This window comes from Epinephelus moara, chromosome 7 (assembly GCF_006386435.1).
Source record: "Epinephelus moara isolate mb chromosome 7, YSFRI_EMoa_1.0, whole genome shotgun sequence".
Lineage (NCBI taxonomy): Eukaryota > Metazoa > Chordata > Actinopteri > Perciformes > Serranidae > Epinephelus > Epinephelus moara.
Genome location: NC_065512.1, coordinates 27,264,800 through 27,292,330, shown reverse-complemented (window position 1 = coordinate 27,292,330; position 27,531 = coordinate 27,264,800). Strand labels below are relative to the sequence as shown.

At 41.4% G+C, this 27,531-nt stretch overlaps 2 protein-coding genes across 4 annotated transcripts in view; one reads left to right on the top strand and one right to left on the bottom strand.

Annotated features, from left to right (window-relative positions):
- Positions 1–2,576: 2,576 nt before the first annotated feature.
- Positions 2,577–10,525, top strand: serp2 (stress-associated endoplasmic reticulum protein family member 2). Its single transcript, XM_050049832.1, has 3 exons — positions 2,577–2,761; positions 7,768–7,840; positions 10,012–10,525. The coding sequence occupies exons 1-3, from the start codon at positions 2,678–2,680 to the stop codon at positions 10,050–10,052; spliced, it is 198 nt and encodes a 65-aa protein (XP_049905789.1). The 5' UTR covers positions 2,577–2,677; the 3' UTR covers positions 10,053–10,525.
- Positions 10,526–12,507: 1,982 nt separating this feature from the next.
- Positions 12,508–27,531, bottom strand: part of LOC126393563 (TSC22 domain family protein 1-like) — a 37,144-nt gene continuing 22,120 nt past the window's right edge. The window contains exons 1-3 of one of the 3 annotated variants that reach the window (XM_050049775.1): positions 22,983–23,282; positions 16,231–16,282; positions 12,508–14,252 (exon numbers count right to left, since the gene is read on the bottom strand). In XM_050049775.1, coding sequence (XP_049905732.1) covers positions 13,983–14,252; positions 16,231–16,282; positions 22,983–23,086 — 426 coding nt within the window. In that variant the 5' untranslated portion in view covers positions 23,087–23,282 and the 3' untranslated portion in view covers positions 12,508–13,982. Of the gene's footprint in view, positions 14,253–16,230; positions 16,283–16,621; positions 17,116–22,982; positions 23,283–27,531 lie in introns of those variants that run through there. The other 2 variants (XM_050049774.1, XM_050049773.1) reach the window with 2 other exon arrangements.

Below are 27,531 nucleotides of genomic sequence, written 5' to 3'. Positions count from 1 at the left end.
AAGATGCACATATCATTTTCACGTAAGTCATCAATAAATGTTCATACAGTAACTATTTGAGACAACCGAGGGAATCCCTCCTTCAACAGCAGTGCAACACAGTTGTCAGTCCACACTTAATCATGAGTCTGCTATTTAGTTGGACCGTCTCCACTTCTCTCCATTGGTGTGTCCCTCCCCAAGCAAACCCTTTGATGCAGTTGCTAGGCAACCGCTGCTCCCTCTCTGTCTCTCTGGCCTCCTTTCTCTCGGAGCAGCCAGCTAGCTCGTCTTGTCAGATGGAGTGAATGATGCAAGTCAGCTGTAACTGATTCAGAAATATGTGCACATACTGAGTAGTCTGAGTTGTCATTCACCACGTTTGCCTGGGGCCAGAATTTATATGAGTCCTTTTTGTTTGCACTTGTTACAATAAATAGACAGATTAGGCTACTGTTTGCAACCCATATGAGAAAAAGCTGACAGCTTATCACACTGACCTTAAAAAAGATGTTGCCAGCAGGCAGTAATGGCACCCATGTATTCACAGAAACGATGGAAATTATTTAAAGTGCTTTAGAGGCTTGGGTGTCTTGGACTGAAAAGTGCCCCAACTGTGCGTATAATTACTTATAATATGGGTTGGAATAATTCATTAACTCGAATCAGGGCTGCAGTTACCAAAGAAAAACAATCTTCTAGCCAAGACCAATTTCTCACCCTGTTGTTGGCAAGTTTATTAGGTCCATCCACCTCAAACCAATGGAGTCTAAAACAACAGGTCTGCAATAAATCTGACCTTCATGAATTTGATAATGCTCAGGGTTTGTTGAAACTGGTTTAGAGAGGTGTTGATTAAACTTTATGGTCATTATGCAGGCTGTAGTTAACAGTGCTGAACATTTTTACCTATATGGATGTTGGACTTTGCAGAAACTTGACTCTAGTTTTAGCCACGGGTTTGTGGACTTAATAAACTGGCAACTGACTGTATATTTCAAGAGCTTGTGTCTGTAGTAGCCTTATTATATCTACTTCTAGTGCTGCTGCTGTCACTACTACTACCACTTAACTGTCTTTGTTTTTCTTTTGTTTTCATTGTTTGTTTGTTTGTTGTCACCCCTTTGTCAGCCTGTATAACAGAAATTTGATGTAACACAATAAATAAAAACACACAAGGCAGCCACAGCTTTCAACGAGAACTATGCCCATTTTCAAAATTCTTTTTTTCCTATGATTTAAGATAGTCCAAAATATAAGTAAACATTATCAACTCTCTCCCAAACCCAAATACCACAGTGCTAAAATGGAAATTTGCGACATCACAAGGTATAAAGTCTGGAGCAATTTGGAAGGATTTTGTAGATGACACTGAAGGCACCCAGGTGAATGCTTGGAGTATATGGGTACATTTTCTGTTTCAGAACTGAGAACACTGAAATAGGATAAATCTCATTTGGGTATAGAAAAGAAAACAAACATTCTGTGGAACCCCAAAATCAGGTTCCCATTCATTGGCTATGGCAATGTTTCCCAACCTGGGGGTCCTGACCCCCACTATGGGTCACAGGGGGTCACGAGGCCTTCTTGATTTTAAGGAATGTAAATCAACTTTTTTTAAAAAAAGGAGGAAGTTTGGATTATTATACAAGATATAAACTGTAAAAAACTGCTTGAGAAGAGTATGCAGCTAAAACAACCAGTAACCTAATAAAACACGAAGGAGAAAACACTTAAACTTATTTTGTCAAAAAAAAGAACCTTAGTAAGTATTATTTGAAAATACACAATACAGACAGAGAATTTTATTAAAAGTTACTCAAAATAGGAAAAGTCATCTACTTTAATCTGCTCAAAATTCATCCAAATCCATTGTTATACACAAACTTCCTGCAGTTATTGCCTTCATTATTTGGGTTATTTGTACAGTTTATCATTTGCTCTGTACTGTTATTTTTATGAGGAGAGGAGAGGAGAGGAGAGGAGAGGAGAGGAGAGGAGAGGCCAGTCAAAGAAAAAAAAGACCATAAACTATTTTATCTGCCTTAATTAAATAATAGAACAATAGAATGATAAATAAATAAATAAATAAATAAATATATTAAATAAACAGGTTCTGAATGTTATTTATTTATTTAAACAGATCTTAATGTTCTCCGTGATATCTTGTACTGCTGTAAAATATTCATTTTTTGACCTCAGGTATTTTTAAAATACTTTTTTTAAGACTTATCATACTTTATGTTTTTCTGATAATCAATTAAAATCCACTATCGATTAGTGGAGCGCGCCCCTGGCCACGCGCTCATCTCCGCCAGGTGCAGAGGAGCCGCGTCAAGAAAACCAAAGTGAAGCATATGGTTTCCTGTGACACCTTTCAGAATAAAGGTTTAGACAAACAGTTCGCGTTTAAGTTGTTTTGAATATTTGAAAAACACGATGAAATACGACGAGAAATATAAAGCCACTTGTTAGCAGTGTGTAAAATACAAATTTTGCTCCGTACCGCTTCTTGAAACGCAAACACTGCCCCATTTTTACCACATGCTCTTATTTTGAAAGAAATATCGTCGGGTTTCCGATGTTATTGTGTCAGAGGTCTCCTAGCTTGATGCAGCGGTGCTGTCGACAGCCTGCAGCTTCAGAAAATAAAGCTACAGACTAATTTACCCCCGGTGTTATATAATTGTTCCGGAAGATGGTGGCTAAACAGAGGATCCGCATGGCCAACGAGAAACACAGCAAGAACATCACGCAGAGAGGAAACGTAGCCAAGACGCTGGTGAGCCGTTCACTGACAGCGAGATGCCAGCATGACATTAGCCCAGATAGGTGACGTTCACTCCGGTATGGATACAGCAGCATGATGATGATGATGATGATGGTGGTGATAGTGGTGATGGAGATGGAGATGGTGCCCTGCTATATGTCACACAGCAGCACCTTTAAAGCACCGTGTGGTCCTCAGTGATAGATTCAGTGTACATTATGACCCTGCAGGCTGAGCTGTTTCATTAACATGTCATTTATTCACTGGATTCACTCGTCACCGCCCTCCGCAGTGCTACTTCACCTTATACTTAGTTTAAAATACAATAGTGAGAATAAAAGATGAACAGGTTATAAATAGGCTGGAAAATAACTGAACCTAGTGCTGCTTGGTGTATTGAATAAATGCCTAGTGTGAATGGGGAGGACTTTTAAAAAGTACCCAAGTGAAGCCATTAATCAATCAAATACTAATAATGAATAAATTGTTCCAATCAATTTATAAAGCAGAAGTACCAAAAATTCACTCTCAAATGTATATGTGATACAGAGCTGCAGCGAATATTCGATTAGTCATCAACTAATTTGATAGTGAGTAAGTCAGGGTTCCCACGGTCTTGAAATTCCTGGAAAAGTTAAGGTGGCATGGTGGCATGGGGTGCAGTGGTTAGCAGTCGCCTCACAGCAAGAAGGTTCCTGGTTCAAACCTTAAGGTGGGGGAGCACTCTCTTGAGTTTGCATGTTCTCCCTGTGTCAGCGTGGGTTTTCTCCGGGTACTCTGGCTTCCTCCCACAGTCCAAAGACATGCAGGTTAATTGCCCGTAGGTGTGAATGTGAGCGTGAATGGTTGTCTGTCTCTATGTGTCAGCATTGCGATAGTCTGGCGACCTGAACAGGGTGTACCCTGCCTCTCGGCCAATGTCAGCTGGGATAGGCTCCAACACACCTGCGACCCCCAACAGGATAAGCAGTACAGATAATGAATAAATTAATGAGTTTTCCAGGCCTGGAAGTGCTGTGGAATTAACAGAATGTTTTGGGAAAAGTCTTAGATATACATTATTTTGCCTATTGCTATACACATATAGATGTCTGGTTAGCAATATCCGCCCTTTGTGTTGGGCAGGGGCGGATCTAGGATCAGAGGTTTAGGGGTGCTGAGCACCCAGAGAGCTGCCCGGCCAGGCAAGATAAATTTCACTGTTTTGTACATTTTAACACAATTTCATTTCCACATTTGTGAAAGAAAAACACTTTTTGGGAAAGTCTGTGACTAAACCATCAAATCTGATAAAGGTTATTTAAATGCTGAGCCACAGCAAAAGAGGAATGGATTGGAATCATAAAAGAAACATATCGTAACCCTAATTTCTGGGGGAAGACAACTCATTTTGATACAGCAGCTCCTCAACATACACATAAACAGTATGTATGTTTCTGGAGTAAACCAGTCCCCCATAGTGAGTACCAAAAATACCAAAAATGGACCTTGGGCTGATTTTTTTGACTTTTATTTGAAATGCAATGCAAAACATGTAACATTAACATATTAACAGTAATTGACTTTTTCAATGTTTGTCTCTGCCTTTTCACATATTAACAGTAATTGACTTTTTCAATGTTTGTCTCTGCCTTTTCCCTTCTTGTCACAATAGGACTTATAATGTTAATGGGCATCCAGTCAGTTAGCTAGTCAGTAGCACCTTGGCTTTAATATTAACACATGCACATGACACAACAGCTAGCTTCTCTCATTCCAATTCAAACAGAGGACAGTGGTACTGACCACCTGTAATGTTTCCTAGCTAGAAAAAACATCAGCTAACTCCTACCTAACAACATAAACAGTGACCTATGATTAAATGCAGCAAAAATGAGGACTGGTAATGATAATGATGTGTTGGTATTCAATGGTAGAAGTTAAGAAATGTGTCACATATCCTGGTTTAAGCCAGGTACTTACACCACTACAGCATATCACCCACTCTGGAGGGCAGCGCATTGCTATGTGCAGATAGAGCGCTCAGAGCCCGAGTCGGGGAAAGGTGGGAGGGATAGGGTGGATCAAACCATTTTTGAGGCACCCCTAAAATCTCTCAAATTTTAGGGGTGCTGGGATTCAATTTAGGGGTGCTTCAGCACCCCCAAAAATGGGCTAGAAACGCCTATGGTGTTGGGTCATTGATCCACATGATGGTGATCAACCTTATATTAGGTGTACACTCAGGTTCAGGCAAGATTGCAAAACAATATTAGATATAGAATATTATTGTTCAACAAGCAATAAGTGCATACATTCATTCATTCATTTTCCATTCATTCATCTTCTAACCGCTTCATCCTCTTGAGGGTCGCGGGGGGGGGCTGGAGCCTATCCCAGCTGACATCAGACGAGAGGCGGGGTACACCCTGGACAGGTCGCCAGACTATCGCAGGGCTGACACATAGAGACAAACAACCATTCACACTCACATTCACACCTACGGACAATTTAGAGTTATCAATTAACCTAGTCCCCAATCTGCATGTCTTTGGACTGTGGGAGGAAGCCAGAGTGCCCGGAGAGAACCCACGCTGACACGGGGAGAACATGCAAACTCCGCACAGAAGGGCTCCCACACTCGGGATTGAACCGGCAACCCTCTTGCTGTGAGGCGAGAGTGCTAACCACCACACCACCGTGCCGCCCTCATTCATTTTCCATAACTTCTTATCCTGTTAGGGGCCGCGGGGGGGCTGGAGCCTATCCCAGCTGACACTGGGTGAGAGGCAGGGTACACCCTGGACAGGTCACCAGACTATCACAGGGCTGACACATAGAGACAGACAACCATTCACACTCACATTCACACCTACGGACAATTTAGAGTCACCAATTAACCTGCATGTCTTTGGACTGTGGGAGGAAGCTGGAGTACCCAGAGAAGACCCACGCTGACACGGGCAGAACATGCAAACTCTGCAAAGAAGGGCTCCTCCACCCCGGGTTCAAACTAGGAACCCTCTTGCTATGAGGCGACAGTGCTAACCACTGCTCCACCGTGCTGTCTAAATGCATGCAAGCTTGTCAACATTATAATCCAAACACAGGTCAAATTGCATTTAAATTGATAGTATCTACAGGATCTTAAGTTTTCTGTCCTTGGCTTTGATGTTTTGTGAAGTACCCTATTGTGCTGGTTTGGTCTAGTGGAAGGGGGCATATGCAGCAAGGTGGCAGTGGGAATGTCTAATTAGTGAGTAAAATTAGCAAACACTAGCAGTTTGCTTGTCCGCAAATGCCTGGGCAATGTGTGTGTAATCATGTATGCCTGTATTATTATATAGGCTGACACATTTAACTACTTACATTAAGTCATGGAAATGGGGTTAAATATTCTGGAAACATTTTTGAAAATGTATTGGTAAAAATGTGTGGGGAACCCTGGTAATGAAAAAAAGTCAAACTTCTTTGATTGTAACTTTTTAAATGTGAATATTATCTGGTTTCTTTACTCCTCTGTGACAGTAAACTGAATGTCTCTGAGTCATGGAAAAACAAGACATTTGAGGACGTCCTTGTGGGCTTTGGGAAACACTGATCGACATTTTTTTTTTTTTCTGACATTTTACAGACCAGACAACTAATTGATTTATCAAGAAAATAATCTACAGATTAATCGACAATGAAAATAATTGTTAGTTGCAACCCTAGTGTGATAGTTTTCTTCTGTAAAAAAAAAAAAAAAAAAAAAAAATTATACAATCAAATTAAGTACCTTCTTGATTTTAGACTGGTCTGTTGGTTTCACAAAACAGCGTGACCTCAGGCAAATTACGATAATAATTCAACCATTTTTTTTACATGTAATAGAAGAAATTTGGTAATCAAAAAATAATTAAAAAACACGGTTTACATAAATAGTCACAAATGAATAATCACAAATAAAAATCATGAATATTATGTCTCAACAAACTCACCAAAGGTCCATTTAGTAGCTGCTGTGGTAGTTTCTAGGGACAGCAGAGGAAGGCTGAGGAGGATCATGGGATACAACCAGCAGCTCCAGGGCAGCGAATATTTTCCATTAATCCCTCTGTGGAACATGAGCTATCTTCCTCCTGAATCTGATATTAACATATGCACTTTTAATGTCGACATCTTGAGTAAAATCTTGCCATTCTTAATACGTGACAGGAAAAGACTTTTCCTCCTCTCTGCTGTAATGTCATCATCCCAGAAAAGGGCATGTGTTTCCATACTGTAGCTGATTTTTTCTTCCAAACACTGTCCTATCCGCCCATTATTTAAATGGTTGTGTATTCAGTTTGTTGAGATATACCATAATTACCACATACTTGAAGCAACTCACTTAGTAGTGTTTATTGATGAGGATTGACTCAGGGGGAATTTTATAGTCCTGCTCATCCCTTTAAAACCTTTGCTAACAACCCAACAATCCCAATCTGACATTATTATCCTCCCCTTCCTCTGTCATTATATATTGTTTGAACAGTAGCTTAAATGTCAGACATCTACGCTGTTCCGGCTCCTCACTGACTGTATCATCACTGACTGTAACAACTTCCCTCACCAAGGGCAGACAAACATGTAGCCGTCCAAACAGATGATGTCATCTGGTGGAAGCTGGCGGGTTCTCCCTTAATCTGCCCAGACTGACGTCTCGTGCTGTTCCACTCATCTTTTCAACATGAGCCACGATTTGGAAAAAATGAGCTCAGCACCTTTCAGTGTATAATCAGACCCTTGGGTTTGTTCAGCGCAGTCACAGTGTTGTTATTGTGCACATTGTGGTGAGCATCACCACAAACAAGATAATGTGTGGTGGCTTTGGGCTTGAGGAGAAAGAGTGACTGAGCAGAAAGCAGCAGCAACAACAACCTGAGAGAGTGGTTGGAATGGGAAACCTCTCTGTAAATCTATCCGCATTCAAGCGGTTTTTCTGTTGTAGCAGTAATGCTAATGTAAGATATGTGTGTGTGTGTGTGTGTGTGTGTGTGTGTGTGTCTTTCCAATAGCGACCACAGGAGGAGAAGTACCCTGTGGGTCCCTGGCTGCTCGCCCTCTTTGTATTTGTAGTGTGTGGATCAGGTATGGACCTTTTGTACCTGCAGAATAAAGCATGTGTTTATGCAGAGTTATTGCCCTATGTTGATTGTAAGCTCATGTAGCTAATATGGTGGTTGATTACAGTAGATTAACATGATTGTAAGATAGTGGATCACAGTAAGACATGACAGTGTGACAGTGGTTCATTATGAATAATAACAGGGGCCTCATAACAGGAACAATATCCTCACTGCTTGTCCTGTCTTTAGTTTCAAAGATAGGAAAAATCTTATCCTCTATTACAGAAGCAATTCCTAAAATCATGGCTGTGTCCATGAACAAGCCATAATATCAACTGCGCTCACTTGTCTCTGGCTAGTTCGCTTGCTATCATAAACAAAAAGACAGGCGTTTTGTTTGGTGGGAAACATAAATATCACAGCACCAGAGTGCAGATAGCTTGGGTGACCTCTGTGATGTCGCGTGAGATGCAAGGCTGTGATTTTAAGGACAGATCTGCATCCTCAGTCTGAAAGTTACCCTAATGCTGTGATCACACTGCGAGCGACAACGAAACAGGCCATGATTCATTTTCAACGGAGACAGTGGCATGAAGCTACAAACTGACACCGGACACTTGTCGCCGCCGACAGGTATGACGCACCACAAACGAAAGTTGAGCTGGCCAGCCTTTTGTTTCTAGCTGTGGTGCTGTGTTATTTAGCTTAGTTTGCTGATGCTATGCTAGCTTTATGTGTATTGTAGTGCACACAGGGATGCAGTGGGACGGCAAAATCTGATGTCAAAATGGGGCCCAATGCCCAATGACCCAATACAAACTAAAGATGATGTGAAGTCAGGGACATAAATATAGACAGTGCATGTGACGAGACAACATGTGTATGATTGGGTACACTAGGGCTGTCATAATAGCATTAACTGGGCCCCGTTGTAACTACCTTAAGCCACTGCGTTCAGTCAAGGTGCTTTGTGACCAGTAGCAGACACACACAAGCTTGTCACAACGCAACTACGTTATAAGCGGTGACTCAGTGATAATGTAGCTGATCACGCTCTTGCTGTGTTGCTCCTAGTGAGAACACAGCAGAAGTGTTGCTCAGGCGTTGATTAACATAGTTATGTCAGGATTGGGCTTGTGTGTGTCTGCTAAAAAAGTACCTCAACTGAACATCATCTTTAATTTGTATTTGGTCATGAAAATATCTCTGCTTTTGATCAATGTCTGGGCCCCATTTTAACATCACATTTTGCAGTCCTGTTATATCCTCATGTGCACCGCAATGCACATAAAGCTAGCATAGCATCAGCTAACTTGGCTTAATACTGCAGTGCCACAGCTAGAAATAGCTGCATCGTTGGAGCGCTGAAAAAAGTTGGGGCCAACTCAACTTTGATTTGTAACGTGTCACACCTGTCGGCAGCGACAAGTGTAGCTACAGTTTACCGTCATCTACTGAAAATGTCTTGTTGCCTGTTGCTGTGTCAATCGTAGTGTGAGCACAGCATTAGAAAAAAAGACGAGGTGCATTTGTGATGTGTACAGCCACCGTCAGAGCCCCATGCCTCCTTGCCGGCGTCTTGAGAGCCTGATGTAGCATGTCAGTCAAACTCAAATCATCATCTGGCAATCAATATATACCATTAGTAAATGGTCTATGAAATTCAAAGCATCATCATATGCTTTGAGCAGCCTTTCAGTCTTTATATTTTGGTGTTCATGTTCTTTTCTGTCTTCATCATCAGTGCTATACAGACTTTACAACAGTGCTGCTGCCATTTTTGGCAGGATGGGGTCTGTGCCAACCCAACCTATTTTCCTAACCTGGGAAATCCCTAAGTTAGGACAGTTTTGTAATAGCTAAATTCCTATCCTACAATATGGGAGAATTTGTCATTGATTAGCATGTTTCTGTAATACCCAAAATATTCACCATCATCTTAAACTGATACGGTTTCAGTAATAGGAAGTTTCTGTAATGAGGCCCAAGGCCCCAGCTAAATTGATTTCATTATTTACGCATGCTTTTCCTATTGTGACATGTCAAAAGTTTTTGAAAAAGGCCCATGTCCCTCACTTATAGTCACACTGTTAGGTACCATAATGTGTCCATTCATAGCCTCACATCATTTACTGTATGCTCTATGAGAACGCGCCGGGTCCTGACAGCTCTGTTTTGGTTGTGCTCTCTCAGCCATATTTCAGATCATCCAGAGCATCCGTATGGGGATGTGATGCAGAAGGAGCATCCGGACTCTCACACCCCCCTCATGCCCTCACTGAGCCTGGCTAGCCCGCACCTGCACACCCCTGACCCCTTCCAGAGACCCAGAGACTGACGCCAAAGCTTTGGATCCGGCAGACCTCAGAGAGAGAGAGAGAGAGAGAGAGAGATAAGCTTCCCCGACCACCGCCTCCACCAGCCCCTCCTGGGGACACACCCCCCCGCCCTCGATCAGCGTTTACAGTGTTGCAGTCTGTGGTACTGACAGCTTTTCTATGGACAGTCTAAAACCACGCCGGCTGGAGAACTTGTGTGTCTCATTACTCACTTGGCACCTGTGCGTGTGTGAGTGTATGTGTGAAGTTGTGACTGTTGACGTGAGAGTGTGTGTAGCCAGTGATTCCTGCTGATGATGTGCCATATCTGTCTGTTTAAGTGTCTGTGTTATGTGAGAAGAATCTTTTTTCAAATAAATGTCAAACATTTAGGGAGCACCCAGTTTTACTTGTTTTTGTAGACTCCCTGTGTTTATCAGTGCTCACACATACACACACACACACACACACACACACACACACACACACACACTGTACTGTCAGGACACTTTATAGGGTCTTTACATCCTGGATGACATTAATAACTGTGTTATTAATTTTGAAGCATCAGGATGTCTTGTACAGCTCTTAGAAGGGAACACCACCTAAGAATCCCATTATGTTATCGCCATGGCCTAGGAAAGTTCAATCAATATTTGTGAACATGAGCTACTCTCTCTCAAAGCCAGAAACCAGAGAAGGAAGTCTCAAACTTGTGGTGTCACAGGGTATAAAGTCTGGAGCTGCTCCATAGACATAAAATACTCAGAACATTTCCCTGTGTGCTCTCAGTGTCATCTAGAACAGTGGTTCTCAATTGGTCCAGCCACAGGTCCAGATTTCTCCTTAGTCATAGTTAAAGGTCCACACAGCTTAATACAATCAGCGTCACAGTTGTGGTTGGCCACATCCTCGAGCTAGTTTACTGTCTCTGTCAAGTAGCTGACTGCTAATCACTCAATCTACAGCAGGATACAGCACTTGAAAATAAAAGCTCCACATCCGAAATTCACTTTACTTCAAAACAAAGTGTTTTTTTAAATAAACTTGACACATTTGCAAGTGACTTGTGGTCCTTTAAGAATGGACCACGACTCACTAGTTTGGAACCACTGATCTAGAACATCTGTAACCATTCACTGTGTATGGGGCAGCTCCAGACTTAATAGCATTTAGGCGCTGACACAAAGCCAATGGTCGACCGTTTGTTAATGTTAGGCCATTTGTGAGCGTCTGTCACCACAATATCGGCGGTGTGTTAAGACCTTTTTAATGCCACTTGGAATTAAATTTAAAGCCAATCTTACAATTACCACAACTGAAGAAAAAATAAATAAACCAACATCAGTTACTTAGGGTTCGGGAGAATTTAGCCCAAACATATATTGTATCATAAAACATGACTTTTTGGTGACATTAATGCGAGAGGTATTTGTTTTTGTTAAAGTTACCAATCATTCTGAGATTTTGCAATGTAATGTCAAATTAAAAAAAAACCTACTTCCCCATCTTAGCATTTGTAAGACTTTTGAAAGATTGATTTAATACATTTTAATGCCAATTAAGTCCTTATTTTTAATTATTTCAATGCCTTCTAAGACTTTAAGGTTCCGTGGGACATCTGGTTTTAAAATGGATGTTTCCTTCTTATCACAGCCATTAAATCTCTCTCCCAGAAAGATACTACAAAAATAGATCCACTCAAGTGTGGCAGTAAGGGGAGACTGTCAAATATTTCCTAATAACTTTAATTAAAGTTGCCTTAAGGAGTGTGTAATTACTTATTACTTATTAAAGCCCTTTAGAGACCAAGCTCTGAAACTTATTTTAGCTAGTTTAGCTTGTTGCATTTAGTTTAAAAGCAGTTGTTGGTCTCTGGAGGACTTACTTTAAACACAAGTAAGTAGGTGTTCATCAATTATTTATTATTAGACATCTTACTCTTTGTATGTTGAATTGTATCCTTGCCCTTTTTTGCAAACAAAATATATATTGTCTGAATTTAAGTGGTGCTAAATTGCAGAGAAACTTTGTAGGAATCTTAACCTTACCAATTGTTTTTGGTTGAACCTTAAATTAATCTATGAAGGTCATCTAGGAGCAGCTTCAATCCAGACACAACCAGGCTATGACTTTGCCTCTCAGCCAACAACAGGGTTCAACAACATGATGTACAGTCATAAAGCTCCATTTAATAACACCCTGAAGCTGCATACCATGGATGTAAGAAGCAGCATGACTCCACATGTGACAGGAGACAAACTGCCCTTTAGCACCCAAAGGCGTAGTGAACCTTTACATGGTCACCTCCGACAGACTGACCGAGCCCAGAAGCCATGAGACGGAATAAGAAAGAGAAGGTGATCCAGTGGTTATTCTTCCTTAAGCATGTTTATTAAAAGTTGTGAAGTGCAGCTGTCAAGTGCAATTGTGGTATGTATGTTACAATATCTCAACCGGTCTTTGCAGAAACATGCACAGAACATGAGCATACAACTGATACACAGAATGAAAAAGAAAGAAAAAACATCTCTAGAGTTTGTTTTTGTGTCTTTTTTAAATGTTGAGTTTTAAGATATTGTTCATCCAAAAGTACTTCACTGTCAAATAAAAAAAATGATAAAGGTGCAATACTCCAGAAAGAAAAGGAACCAAGTGAAGATGATTTTACAGTAAGAGTTAATGTAGCAGTAAGGGATATGGACACCGTTGTTGTCTGTGTGTTGTCAGTTAAATAACCTAAACTCCCGTTCCTCCACAGTCTTGAAAATACAGCATTAAAAATAGACGACACAGACTGGGCAAGACCAGCACGTTCCCCGCTCACCCGCTTCAATCTGTGTGGCCAAGATAGCCTCTGTTGTTTTTCTCCTTTCTCCTCACTATTTTACATGGTACTTACACTATACAGAAATATACATCATCTTCTGCCCATCAAACTTTTTAGGAAAAAAAAAGAAAATGCAGCTTAGCCCAATGTCTCAACCCTGTCAAATAAGGTTTAAATTACATGCCACTGCAGGGTTGAGAGAACAGCAATGATGAGCTTTATCGAGGGCAAAATGAGGAGCTTGAAAGTGAAATACTGAAATAGAATATCATCATCTCCATAAGAAACCACGTTTTGTTCATCCCACCAACCCACAGTTGAAGTAACGTCATCAATGCTGCCAAGTGTTGTTCAAGAATACCCACCCGCCCCCTCCCCAGCCCGCCCCAGACTCCCCCATTCCAGATGGGGACTCTGTCATAATAATTGCTCACATTCTTCATTTGTCACTCTGAGAAGGCTTTTTCCTCTCTCTCAAATCTCTCAGCCTGTAACGTTAGGATCTACCCTTGAGAGAGAACCGCTTTTATTTACATCATTCAGCAAGAAAAGGTAACAACCAATACAATCCTCCACCTCCTGCTCTCCCACCGTCATCATCAGTAAAATCGACATCACTTAAAATCCAGACACAGGCACAGTGATTTTTTTTGTTTTTAATCTATAGCTAAGTATATTGTCGCCACTGATAAGCTGTTTTGTTTCTTCTTGGTAAGACATTCTAGTTGATATGTCCAAGGGTTATTTGGCAAATGTTCGATGATTCAATCCTCCGCTGAAACCAATCCCCCCCTTTACAGCATGTCAAGATTGTCACCCTCCACCACCGTGCTGTAAAGCAGCGCACCGCTCGTCCTGCTAGCTGCATCCTTCTGAGAGATAAATATGTGCAAATTCTTGTCTTAACAGCGTAACCTCCTGCTGTAGAAGGCAAGGTTTAGCTCTGCTGCCGCAGCAGAACCGAAAAGTCAGTCAGAAATGTCTGTCTGTCTGTCTGTCTGTCAGTGCAGACCAGGCTACGCCGAGGGGCCAGAGCTGTGCGAGGTGGGTTGGGCGAGGGCAGCGGCGCTCGGGGGTCCCGGTGTGGCAGCTGTTGGAGGAGCAGGCGGGGAGCCGGTCTGAACCTGGGCCTGGAACTGGGCCATCTGCTCTGGGCTGGCCAGCGTCTTCAACAGGGTGTTTTCCTGCTCCAACTGGGAGTTACGGTCGATCAGCTCCTTGATCTGCTCCTTTAGGACCTCCACCTCCTCACGCACGGCGTACATCAGGTGACTCTTCACCAGGTCCTGGGGCAGACAGAGATATGGGTTTATGACTCGGACATATCAACAAATTCCCACAAAAGAAAACTAACCTTGTCTAACCAAGGGCCCAATCTTTACTTCTCAGATTTACTTTGTAATATGTAATCTAACTTCTTCGCCTGGATTCAGACTTTTGAATCTTTGAATCCGCCCACTCCACAGAGTTGACTGATTAGTCTGGCATCGAGACATGAAACAGCAGTTTCTCAGTTGAAATAAAAAACAACCAATGGGCACCACAGGGAGACTAACAATTAGCCAGTCAGCACTACGGGCAGGAGTAATGCTGTTGTCAAGCATTATCAAACAGTGTGCCACAACCAATGAGGAGTAATAACAATGATGGGGAGCACTGCAGGCAAGATAGATGCTGCTATTGAGGCTTTTCTAAATAGACATGTCTTCTCAATTTCCCCCGACATTGTAGTTTGTTTGACTTCGCACCACTCCATTCTTAAAACACTGGCAAAACAGGTAGGTTGGCATGGCTATTCATTGGTGTGGATTTAAAATAACATAAGAGTCAGGCAGATATGTTGGTTTCTAGCGACTGGTTTGGGAAAATCCTACCCCCACCCCTTCCCCCAGAAATCAGATAGAGTGGACATTATTTTTGACTGAGGATGGAAACGAGTGTCACACGCTGACGATTCTGCCTGCTTGCAAATAACTTCTGGCATAATAAAAAGTTAAACTCAAATAACAACTGAATATCAAGCTAACTAACTTAGATGACAACTAATAAAATGCTGTTCAATGTTTTGTAAATGGGTAAAATCTTATATATAAATTAAGAAACATAAAAGAACCATTTTCTAAAGTTTGACTAAAAAATATTTTGGGCTTATTCAGTGTGGATATAAAAGATTTTACAAAGTGAAAATTTGTAGTGATATAAAAGTGTTGGCCCTTGTGTAACCTAGCACAATATGAAACAGCTCATTCCTTTTTTTTCCCCTCACGAAGTTGGATTTAATGAAATGAAAACAATTGTATTGCAACTACTCATCATGTCATACAGCTGGGAATTAGCCATTTATAACAATACAGACAATTTTATATTTCATATGAATGATTGACGCTACCCATATGTTCACTACTGGAATGCACTATATGTAGACATTATATGAAATGATGCTGCAACAAAGAACCATAAATATTACGCATAAAATAACTGTTCCCTGACAATAATATAAACTTAACATGGACACTGACATAAGTGGAAACAGACCTTTAAAACTGAATCCATATCAAAAATAATCTGGCAATAATAACATAATAAATAGTTGATAAAGAGAAAAACGTGAGCGAGTATATTCCCAGGATGCCACGTCAATAACCCTGCCCACATTTAACTGCTTAGCCAATCAGAGGGCGAGATATTTATAACGAGGCGTGAGAGCCTTCCAGTTTGCCTAGCAACAAGGCTGACAGCGGAGACAACAACAGAGAAGAGCGAAACAGAAAATAAAAGTGCGTTTCGTTTCCTGTCAGAGAGACTGAATTATAACCAAAAGTAAAACGACACATTTATTACAGTAATAATAAAGAGATTTAAAAATTAGTTTAATGTCTTAAGCTGGGTACAGAGGTTGGTTTAAACTCTACGTTTTGTTTCAGCATTAACAGTATTTTGGCACCGTAATAACGTACAGTTATTTCTGAAGGGACCGCCAATGTACAATATCAAGTATATATTTATTTTAATCCACAATAAGCTTCTTAAAAGTTTTTGTTGCCAGAGATTTGCAGGAATACTCACTATTGTCCCACATTTATTACGTTAAACGCTATCAGCAGTACTGACGTTAGTGGCTTCACAATAGTCCCTGGATAGTTTGAAGTCCTATCATTAAGAAAAATATATCCATACCGTTTTATTACATGTATTAACAGTCATTATAGTCGTCGACATTCTCCACAGTGTACCGTTAAAGAAAGAAACACATAGAAAGCTCACCATTGCTTGTTCAATCTTGTTGTCTATGGCCACAACGCTGGCTCCTGACGAACTGCAAAAGAAGAAAGGATGAATTAATATAACATTTTAAACCTTTATGTGCTGTAACACAGAAGATGGAGAGCCTATACGGAGAAGCAGCCTCTCTGCCTTTGTATTAATGAGAGTGGTTACTGGAAGCCTCTGGAAATTTCTATAAAATCAACGTGGTGCCTGGTGTGAACAATCCCTCCTGCCCTGTCCTCAGCGTTTATAGCAGTGTGGCCTCTGGGTGTAGTGATACTGTAGCATCCTCCATCACACAGTGGGGACATTAGTGGTGAAGGGAGCCCTGACTAGCAGCAGCAGTAGCAGGCTGTGTAAAGGACTGTCTCTACCACACAGTATTTACCTATTGTCGAGCTTGACGTGCGAGCTCTCCGCGCTCAGTAACGACGACAGGAACGATATAGAGAAATTTCTCAGCTGGCAGACGCCTAGATCCATGGCCACGGTGTAGCACGGCGTATTCATGCTGGTCATGTTTTTACAGTCCGCTAACAAACAGCCCCGTGTCCTGACTCGACCTCCTCGCGACCAGCTCCGCGAGACACATCCACACTATCCTATAGTCTACCCGTTAGAGCTCGTGCACCGACCGCAGCGGTACGAATACAATCCAAGGTCAGCTCATCTCGGCTCTACACAAAAATCTGCAGCCGAGGACCAGCCCGCATAATTTATCCAGCGACACAGCGCGAGGCCGCCTCCTGATTGGCTAAGAGGAGCCTCATTTGCATAATATATTCAGGAACGCCCCCACCTGCCGCTCAGCTGACACGTTTTTACATAAAATATTCCAAGAACGGAAAGGAGGTGGATGAAACCGGGGAAAACCGGATGGGAAGGGGAGAAGAAAGAGCTGTGGTGCTGAAAAACAGGCGAGGGAAGGGCTACAGTTTAGGCTGTTGAGTTACAGCGACAATACACATCAATCAGCTCCTGTTTCAAAGTGAATGTGAATGTACGAGCCTTTAGTGCTGCTAGGAATTTACCCCATCTGAACCTCACAGATGTGATCTTGTTTTTATCTCCACAACAACAAGACTGAGTGTTATTCAGCCCAGTTTCAGGGAATCCCTTTGCTAATAATTTGACTCACAAAAATGTGGGGCAGTTGTTATTCTCCAGAATGTCAGAAAAATATAACATTTTAACTAGGTTTTGGTCACAAATACATGTTTATCAATGTACTTTTATGCTCATTTTATTTGCCTCAATTTAAGGATGTTAAAATGTGTATTTTTATGCTATGGCCCTTTCAATTAATTTCTGTGTTTTGGGAATATGGAAATAGATTTGTCTCAATATTATTTGTGTCAACAGATCGACAATCTGTGTGTAAATGTGTACTCTGTAAATCTAAAACAGCTTTCACAAATGCAAACAAGATTTCTAAACTCGCAAAAATATGTTGCAAATATAAAACAGATCTGCAAATACACAAACAAATTCCACAAATTAACAAAAAGATTCAGTGCTTAAAATGCAAATCCACAAGCATAAAACTGGGTTTCACAAATAAAAGCTGAATTCACAAATATGTGTTTGAAAGCTGTAAATGTTAGGGGGATATCTGCAAATGTTTTTCACTTATTTGTAAATGAATTAAATGTTGTTTTGTGTTTTTTGTGGAATTTATGTATTTGCAAAGCAATTTTTTGAGTTTACTTTTTTTTGTTGGTATTTCTGGAAGGTGTTTTCAATTTACAGATTACACATTTACACACAGATTGTCAATCTGTTCATACAAATATTACTGACACAGATGTATCTCCAAATAGGAACAAGTAGTATACATGTAATGCATGTGTAGAGGCACACTATCCATGGTTGCCCTAACAGAATCAAGGTACTAAAACATTATACCAACATCCATGCCTGTCGGGGGACACCTATGTCCAGAGGATAATAGCAATCAGATGGAAATAAACGATTCAACCAAAATGCTCTGGATGTCCATGACGTGCTTTCATGTCCATATGTATGTTGCCCCCATGTGGCCCTGTGCAGCACTGCACAGCAGTGGGACTGAGCAACATCGGTAAGAAAGCCTGGTAAAACAGGCCTCTAACATTTACATTACATTTCAAATTCTCAAATCTTACAGAACACAAAGGGCAAAAACTATTGACATTTAAAAACCTTGAGTGCACAGCAGATGAATACAGTCCTGATGGTGGAAATAAGATGAGAATAACAAGCCCAACTGGTTTAACTCAAAATAAGAAACAAATGATGAGATTTTGTCAATCAAATGTCATTTGCTACCTTGAATACAGGTTGGCATGACGTCTATCATACACCTGTAGCTATATGTGGTTTTAATTGATACACAAAGACATTTTTAAGAGAATACAAAACCATCAGTAGTGCCAACATTCCACTTCCAAAATACGGTGTAACAGTTACATTCTCAAACCATTTGTCTTGGAGACATGCCTGGACTCTCACCGACTTGATGAAATCATGTCTTGTGCAATTTTACACTCCCCTGTGGGTCCACAGAGACTGCATTGTTTGTAAATTACTATATGACCTGTCTTACTGGGAGATTACACATCTGTCAAACGTCAAAGACTATGGAGGAGATGGGAGATCAATGAGGTCAATCTGAAACAAACATGATCACACACACACCTCAAATATCTTTACAGAAGGGAGTATCTTGGTCAACAGATGCACCTAGAACAACTCCTCCACACGGAAAATTCCCACTTCTAAACAAGACCCCCTCCCACACACATACACCTCCTTACACAGTCTAAAAGGCCATTCTCACACATTCCATGTACACCCAAAAACCTGCAAAATCATGTGTACGGACTCTTGACCTTCTTGCCTCTAACCAATTTAGAGATGTAGGAAATCTTTGAAATGTTGACAGGAAGCCAAATGTTAGTGACAGTTCAGCTCTTTTTAAACAGGGTTGTATCAAGTTAGTACTTATGCATAGTTAGTGTATTACCTACAGTAAATGGAGTAGCATGCCCCGAATTCAGAGAAGCAAGCAGGGGTACCGCCACAAAGGATTAGCAATGTACTGCTCCGGACGGGGGCAGCACCAAAATGTATTTTAGCCACCTATAAAAAATCAACATCAGTTTAAGTGTACACTATTTGTAGAATATTTTTACTGCTTTACTTTGCCGTTAGCTGTAGCTGTTATAATAATGTATGCTCTCTTTAAAGCCACCAGACTCCTTTGATAACCCCAGTAAATTTACCTCACAGAGCACAGGAGTCGCTGGTCTATCACTGCCTCTCTCTGTTAGTTTGTCTCTCTTATTGTGTGACTTTGATGCTTTAAAATGTTAATTCAGTAAAACAAACAAGCTAACAGATCGAGCCAGCAGTAGACAAACAGCTCCTGTGTTCTTCAAGGTAAAAGGAGTCTGGTGGCTTTGAAGAGAGCGATATAACAGCTTTTATATAACAGTTAGTTCCAGCCCTGCAATCTGATTGGTCGAGAGACAGTAAAACCGTGATGTTATACAGGTGATTGCAATCAACAATCAAATCAAAACTGACGGTTAGTGTCAGTTAGGTCAGCAGTTGCGTTGTAGGCTAATTAATTCATCCACTGTCAAACAGCCAAAAATATGGATTTATTTCCTAAAATAAGTTTTGAATTGAACTATGAATGGTCATCAGAGGAAGATGAGGGAGAGGAGAAGCTGAATCCATCTGAGCACACATCCAGGTTTGTCAGTGTTTCATCAGCGGAGCTCAATGACTTGGAGAAAAGCAACATACTGTCAGATCAGAAGGCAGAGTCGGCTGTGCCTGTGAAGCGACAGTCCACCATGCAGTCACCAGAGACTTATTTCACCGGCTGCACAATTAATGGAAACGTGCAGATAAATGTGTATAAAGAGTAAGTGCCTGGCGCACCATGTCTGTGTTACATAGCAACGGTGACAGCGGAGTCCTGAGGGAACTATTTTTGTTGGCGGAAGACAAATAAAATGCTTAAATTATCTATTTTGTCCTCATTTTTCAACATTTCTTAATCAGCCTTGCTTATTTAACTGTCGAACTGTTGTATAAAAGCAATATCACACTCGAGCTCGTGATGTTGTACTGTGATATCGTCACGGCTGTGCTTCGGTCGTAGGCACGAGGCCGCACGATATCACAGTACAACATCACTCCCTCTCGTGTGATATTACTTAATTGTTTCCTGTCAGAAAGGGCTGTCTAATGGAAAGGTAAAGTGGTGAAAATATTTTAAATAAAGCGTACACTTAAACTGATATTGATTTTTTTTTTTTTTTTTGAGTGGCTAAAATACACTTTGCTGCTGCCCTCGTCCACAGCAGTACTTTGCCTGGCTTCTAGGGCAGTACACCTGCCTGCATCTCCAAATTGGGAGTGTCCTGACTGCCAACTTGTGTAGGTAATTCACTGACTCTGAATGAGTACCTCATACAACCCCAATGTGAAAAATCCAAACTATGCCTTATGCTAATAAAATAAAAAAGGTGCCTGGTGTGGCATTGAGCCAACATGAAGGAAAAATGGAGGAGAAGGCACAGGCACGGCCCATGTTGAAAAAGCAAATCAAGCCCTTGAGGTACTCAGTATTGCTGATGTGTAGCTGTTGTATCAAGGGCCTGAACTTCCAACTGTGTGTGTTATGTAGTAGTGAGAGAGGAGAATGGGAGAGGAGGTGGATGAAGAGACATACTCAAATCGTGAAAACACAGAGCACAGGTTGAGTACCGTCAGCAGCCACATTTAAATGGGGGCTTAGGCTAATTTGGGTATCACAGAACAGTCCTGGCATATTAGGGCCAAGTACCGAGAAGATAGGCTCAAAAATAGCTTCTGAGTACAGGTAGTGATGTCAGCTGCTGCTCACCTCTGATCCCAGTCAAACACCTCAGCACTTAACATGAAGCCAAACAGCTTAATAAGAGGCTCTAATCTCTTCCGGTGTCGTCTTTGACTGGAGGAAGGGTTTAGCTAATTATCCAGACCCAAATAGCCAGTACAGCTGCAGCTCTGGTGGAATAAAACCCAAGTCTAACGTGATCACGCTCTGAAACACACACAAGCACACCGAGGATTGATAGGAGCTATACTTGGTTCAACTGGTAACTAGTCAAGAGAAAAATAAGACAGTGTTCCAAGAAAATTCACTCTGATAGGTCAAGATGATTTTAACGTCAAAGTTAAACCACGAGACGACACTAGAGAAAACAACTGGATCTAAGCTACAGGTTATTCCGCTTAGTACGGGTTGGTAAATGAAGGTTCATATTTTAAGACCCAGATGCAGTGTTGATTTTTTTTTCTTTATAACCGTTTAACATTATTTCAGTTCTGCTGCAATATCACCATGTCTACATTTCACCAGTGAAGTTCACCTATTAAAATGCTCTTGCTATGTTGGCTACGATGCTAACATCACAAATAGAGTTGCTACAATTAATCCTAATCACCAACTACTGTGATAGTCAATGAATCTGTTTAAATATTTTTTTAAAAAAAGGTCAACAATCTCTGATTCCAGCTCTTTAAATGTCAATATTTTCTTGTTTCTTCATTTCTCTGTGACAGTCAACTGAATATCTTGTAGTTGTGGACGAAGCATGACATCTGAAGTCATCTTCGGCTTTGACACACACTGGTCATCATTTTGCACCAATTCCTGACATTTTAGACCAAACAACAAATCGATTAATCGAGAAAATAACTGACACAATAGTCAGCAATGAAAATGATTGTTAGTTGCCGCCCTAGTCACAGAAATACTGCTTTAATGGTTCATGTACTTGATTTAAGTCCTTTCTGTTTTGCTACAAAACAACAATTGCCTAGTGACCTACTAAGGCAACTCAAGAGAAATGCTCGAGGTCACTTACTAGTGTTGGGCATCTTAAATACATATGAGGACACACAACAGAAACAACAAAAAGGAGGATCTGTAACACAGAATGTCATTAGGGGTACCTCTCAATATAATGCAGTCTAACACAAAACTACCACAAACTGTGGCCTTAAAACGACCATGGCTTTGAATCAACACCACATACTACAAAAACATACATTTCACCAAGATAGGACTAACTGCAGGGCTCAGTCACATAACACTGTACATGTGCACCTATCAAACTAGTAATTCTGTAGCACCTCATGTAAATGTCCAGCTTCAATGCACTTCCTTTTACAAAACTGTGTGACTGTTGCAACACTGTACCTGTTAAGATGAATCACAACAAAATGAAGCAAGGCTTATCATTACGCAGTATTACCGTGGTATTTATGCGTTGCTATACTGTTGCAAAAGAGAGGGTGACTTCATGTGAAGTGACGGCAACAGAGCTGCTACAAAACAGGAATATATGGTAAGCAATTCAGTGAGAAAAAAAGAAACAAGCTGTGGGTTGGATTACTCACAGTCCCCATAGATAGCAATAAATGGCACTAATTTATACCACAGATGTATGTCACCTATGTTTTAACACTTTTCTATAGTTTACTATACATTATAGCACCCTACAATATTTTTACTATACGAGTACACAGCAGACACATTCATAGTATCTGCTTTAAGTATCCCCTAGTGTTAACCCTGATGCCACGCATCACTAAATGGAAAAGACAATATAGCCACGCAGCCCTTTGTGTGCAGCTACTGTAGTGATTGGCCCAAGCAGCGCCACACTGTACCGACTCCCCAGGGATTCCCTGTCTTTAGTTTTTACCTTTTGAGATGCTGCTCCAGCTCCCAGAACAAAAGCTTCATTGCCATCTCGTCATGGCCTCGTACTCCCCACACTCTCATGGAGCCGTCCGTCAGCAGGATCATGTACACTCCAGAGTGACAGAGCAGTGCCTCCCGCGCTTCTTTGTTTAGGGTTTCTTTTTTTCTGACACCCCTCGCTCCTTCTTAAATTTAAGTGAACAGATCTGGGTCGCGCCCTATAGATGCATTCGTGAGTGCAGTTGCATAGGGCATCAAAGGCAGCGTGCCAGGTTGTGATGACTGTGTATATGTGTGCTCCTCATTATTCCTCTATGTCATCCATGTGTGTTTGAATGGCTGACTAGTGAGTGAATTACTGAGTACAGACAGTAGCTGGGCGGGTAGTGACGTGTGATCATGTGATACTGGGAGTTACATAAACCATCAACAGAGATTAGCATGTGGCCCAGTGATTTCCCTGCTCCTATGCCATAAGCCCTCTGCCCTCTGTAGCTTGAGACATGGATGTACAACACAACACTGGGCCTCAACTCTTTGACATCCCTTCAGCAAACATACAATTACGTCTCTCTTCTACAGAATAATGCAGTTTTATAAGCACATAACTGAGACCACAGGAATGTCGATGTACAGAACATGCAATATAAATATCTATACGTCCCTTGCCATGGTTTGGACCTGATGTATGAGGGACTTGACAGCACAGACTGTCCCTGAAGTCAGGGTGACAAACAACACAAGGGTTTTTGTTCACGTAGTCAAAACTGCAAAAGCAGCCCTGGCTGACACTTTAACTTGTTTAGTTTGCAGGTTCAAACTGAATCATGATTTCTTTCTGTACACCCTGTAGTTTTCTATGCCAGCCCCATGCGTGATAGACAAGCGACCCTGTGCCTCAGGGTCTTATCTTGTCATTTCTCATTGAAAGGCCCCCTTAAGATGGCTTAGTGCCTCGGCAGACAGAAAACACAACATGCACTCGCGGGGCCTCCGCCGGCTTAGGGACAGCCGGCCAAGAAACAACAGGTAGAGCATGAGCATAATGCAGGGGATTTCACTTGTCCTAACAGACTCCATGTGCTGGGCTGAGTCAGTATCACATGACTTCTGGGTGACATACAACAGCCTGCTTACAGCAACTCAATTTAGGTAGCCAACTGGGTAACTTTTGCAATTTCTACTACAAAAAGTAATATTGTCAATCATCAACTAAAAAAAACTCAATATTCCTTATGTAGCATGCTAACATGGATGCTACATACTTTTAATGGATTTCAGTGGACATAACCACCTCTTGGATGAGGTGGGATGCTGCCATGCCATGTGATGTGAAATACAGCCTTTCACAAGCAGCTGATGTCATGACATTAGATTGTCTGATGGCAAATGTAAAGTCTCGCACTGGATCATTTGTCAGGAAAATGATCATGTGATTAATATAGACTTGTGTAATTATGTAAGTATTTTACCTGAGACATCTGAGAAAATTACGGGTATCCCCTCAAATACTGAGGAATTTCTACTCTTGCACCGTCGACAACGTTCTGACGGAGAACATCACAGCCTGGTACGAAAACAGCACCGGGCAGGACCACTAGGCCCTGCAAAGAGTGGTTCATTCTGCTAAACACACTACAGGCCCTACTCTACCCTGCATTAACGATGTTCACACCAGATGCTGCAAAAATGGGGCCAGGAGAAACATTAAAGATCCCAACCACCCGAAAAACTGCCTTTTCTGCCTGGAGAGATTGGGAGGAGCTTCTGTCCTTAAGCCACAAGGATACTGAATGATGACCCCGTCTTATCCTAAATACTGACATTTATTTAATACTGCCTCTACTAAATATTGAAGGGTCTGACAACTGCTACATGTCATGGAAATCATATCTTATGATTTCATGAGATAGATCGATAGCTACAGCCAACATCAGAATACTTACTGCCAAACAACACACCCGCTTGTATCTGAATGCACCGATCACTAGGACTGGGCGAGATGACAGTATATACCATGCAGCAGTCGAAATGTGTCCACTGGTGGAGATATGGCAACACCATTTCTACTGTGGGAGCTAAGTGGGGCAGGCTATGTATCAAATCAAAGCTGGATTCTCACATGATCTCGTGAATCCGGCTGCCTCCCAAGGAAGAGTGATTTGGCCAAACAAGGAGGAGGAGAGTGAACTTTAACACTTGAAATTGTCATTCTCAAGAACCTTAAAGCTTCCATTTTGGAAAAAAAAAAAAAAAAAAAGTTTTACTGATGTGTCTTTTGTTTTTAACTCAGGTGTTGTTGCATGTAAGGCAGTTGGGGTTTTTTTTTGTATAGAAGCTCCAAATGAAAGAAGAAAACCTATCCAAAGGCCACATCTGGCCCATGTGCTTGAAACACAAGAACATCACCAATTCTGTCCTTCACTCAGACATCAGCATTAACTGTTCTAACAGCCAAGTGCACAAACACACCTCTTGCTGGGCTGTCATGAAATGGATAAATTTCCATCCAAACTTACATCAAGACCAGCTGCAAATCGGGCCGTAAAGTTGCAGCATCATGCTAAAGTTTGTATTTACAATGACTAGCTTTGATAATTGTGGCAGTCATCACCTAAACACTATCCACAGTTCACTCACTGGTCCAGTGCCTACCTGACCAGGCTCCAATGATTCTCAGTGAAAGCTTTTCAGACTTCAATCCTGTGCTAAAAACTAGACTCATAAAATGTAGTCTGGCTTTGTGAAGCTACAAAATCAAGGTCGTCGACGTAAGAACATCAGTACATAGCACACAAAGAAACACTAACTGAGTACACAAGGTAATGTATGCAGCCATAAGCAGGCCGCTTTACTGCATGTTACTTGCTAAACAGCAGCCTACTTTGCAAAACAATATTTATCTATCATTGCAAACATCAACAAATGATTCAGAGTCACACATAAGACAGGCAATCTAGCCAGATAATAGACAGTTATATGCATCAGCCAAAGCATGACTACGGTTTATTTCCATGGTGATGTACACTTGCTCTGGTCTCCAAAGCTCTTAAACTGCATGACTGAAATTAACACACTTCATTATAACAGCTATGCAAACACATCCCTTTGATTATGATGAGAGAAGTCCTATATGTAGGTCACTTTTGTTTCTGGTTTAATTCTTGTTTTTTGGCAAACCGTGTCTTACTCACAGGAAGAGGAACTGCACTCACATCTGCTGTGCTTCGGGGAAAATGCAAGTTAATAAAAGGGGCCTGGCATGTCCCAGCGATGAAAAAAGAGGCCTATTGAATTGTTGAATTGTAAAGGCTTTTGGCTGAGCTGTAGTTTGATAGTGGAAAGCACACACAGACTTTACCAGTAAGCCCTGGCAGTGGTTTTCCATAGTCACACCCTGAATATGGAGAATGACAGAGAGCTACTGAGTGAGTCAGTCAGAGAGGCAAGGGAGGAATGATGAGTGGCCATTTTGGCCTCCATACGTAAGAGAGAGAGGTGCTATTGGAGCATTTGGGCTGACAGCAGCAAGTCCTTAGTGCTCGCTCTATACCAAGCTCACGCACACACACTGGGGGAGAGGGGGAGCGAGAGAAGGAGGGAGAGAGAGTCGGCCAGAGACACAAGAGCTAGAATGGCCTAGATCCACCGCCTCAGCATTCGTACTGTCTCAAAGAGTCATGGACGTGGGGAGGGCGGAGAACAGAGGCAAAGACAAATAAATGCTCCTAATATGGTTCTTTTTGCACTGTGTTTAGACGGATAGACAATTTATCTGACTCTCAATCCTGATATCATGATATATCTTTCCACTACATTTAGCTAATCATCGGATCAGATTCATGCATTTACTTCAGGAAATGTCACCTTTTCTGCAATAAAATGCAGAAATGTCAAAATGCGTTGACATGTACAACACAGGTGTGGTCTTCGATCAGCCTTAGAAATAATTCAAGACTAAAAAAATAAACAGTGATATCACAATTACAGCAGGTAGACCTTCTACTCCTGCGTCCATATGCTATCTGTGAGAAGTTACTCAGCAAATAACATCAGCATCATTTCCTGTGGCACTTCAGGACCCACAAGCAGGAAAAGTAACTTGTTTCAGAGTAGGGTTGCACAGCTAATCGAAACCATAAACCCTGCCCCCCGTTAGTGGATGGAACATGGCTCAAACTAAAAAATCAAAGAACACGTCTAATTTTTCCCAAAGATGGTTTCTGTCATTTAACGGTAGTGCTGATCACGCTGATGTTAGTTCAAGTGTTCGAATTTTTGATAAGTTTTGTTGTAACTAGTTAGCTGATGCTATAAAAAGGGGATTAGGGCCACTCGTGTGCACGCTATCACTGCTTGCGATTAGTTGGACGGTTGTATGGGCGGGAACTCCATACCGGTTGCTATTGTGCAAACTCTGGCTCCAAATGATGTCCACAAGATGGCAGCGCACATACCTGGGATACTTTGGCTTCATTTTTGTACAGTGGGAGGAAGTGGCGATACGTCATTGGCACATTTTTCTACATATCTTTTTTTTTGTGTGTGTG

Coding starts and splice junctions, on each gene's coding strand:
- serp2 (XM_050049832.1), top strand. CDS start 2,678: ATGGTGGCTAAACAGAGGATCCGCATGGCCAACGAGAAACACAGCAAG. Junction 2,762..7,767: donor GAAACGTAGCCAAGACGCTG/GTGAGCCGTTCA, acceptor TCTTTCCAATAG/CGACCACAGGAGGAGAAGTA. Junction 7,841..10,011: donor ATTTGTAGTGTGTGGATCAG/GTATGGACCTTT, acceptor GTGCTCTCTCAG/CCATATTTCAGATCATCCAG.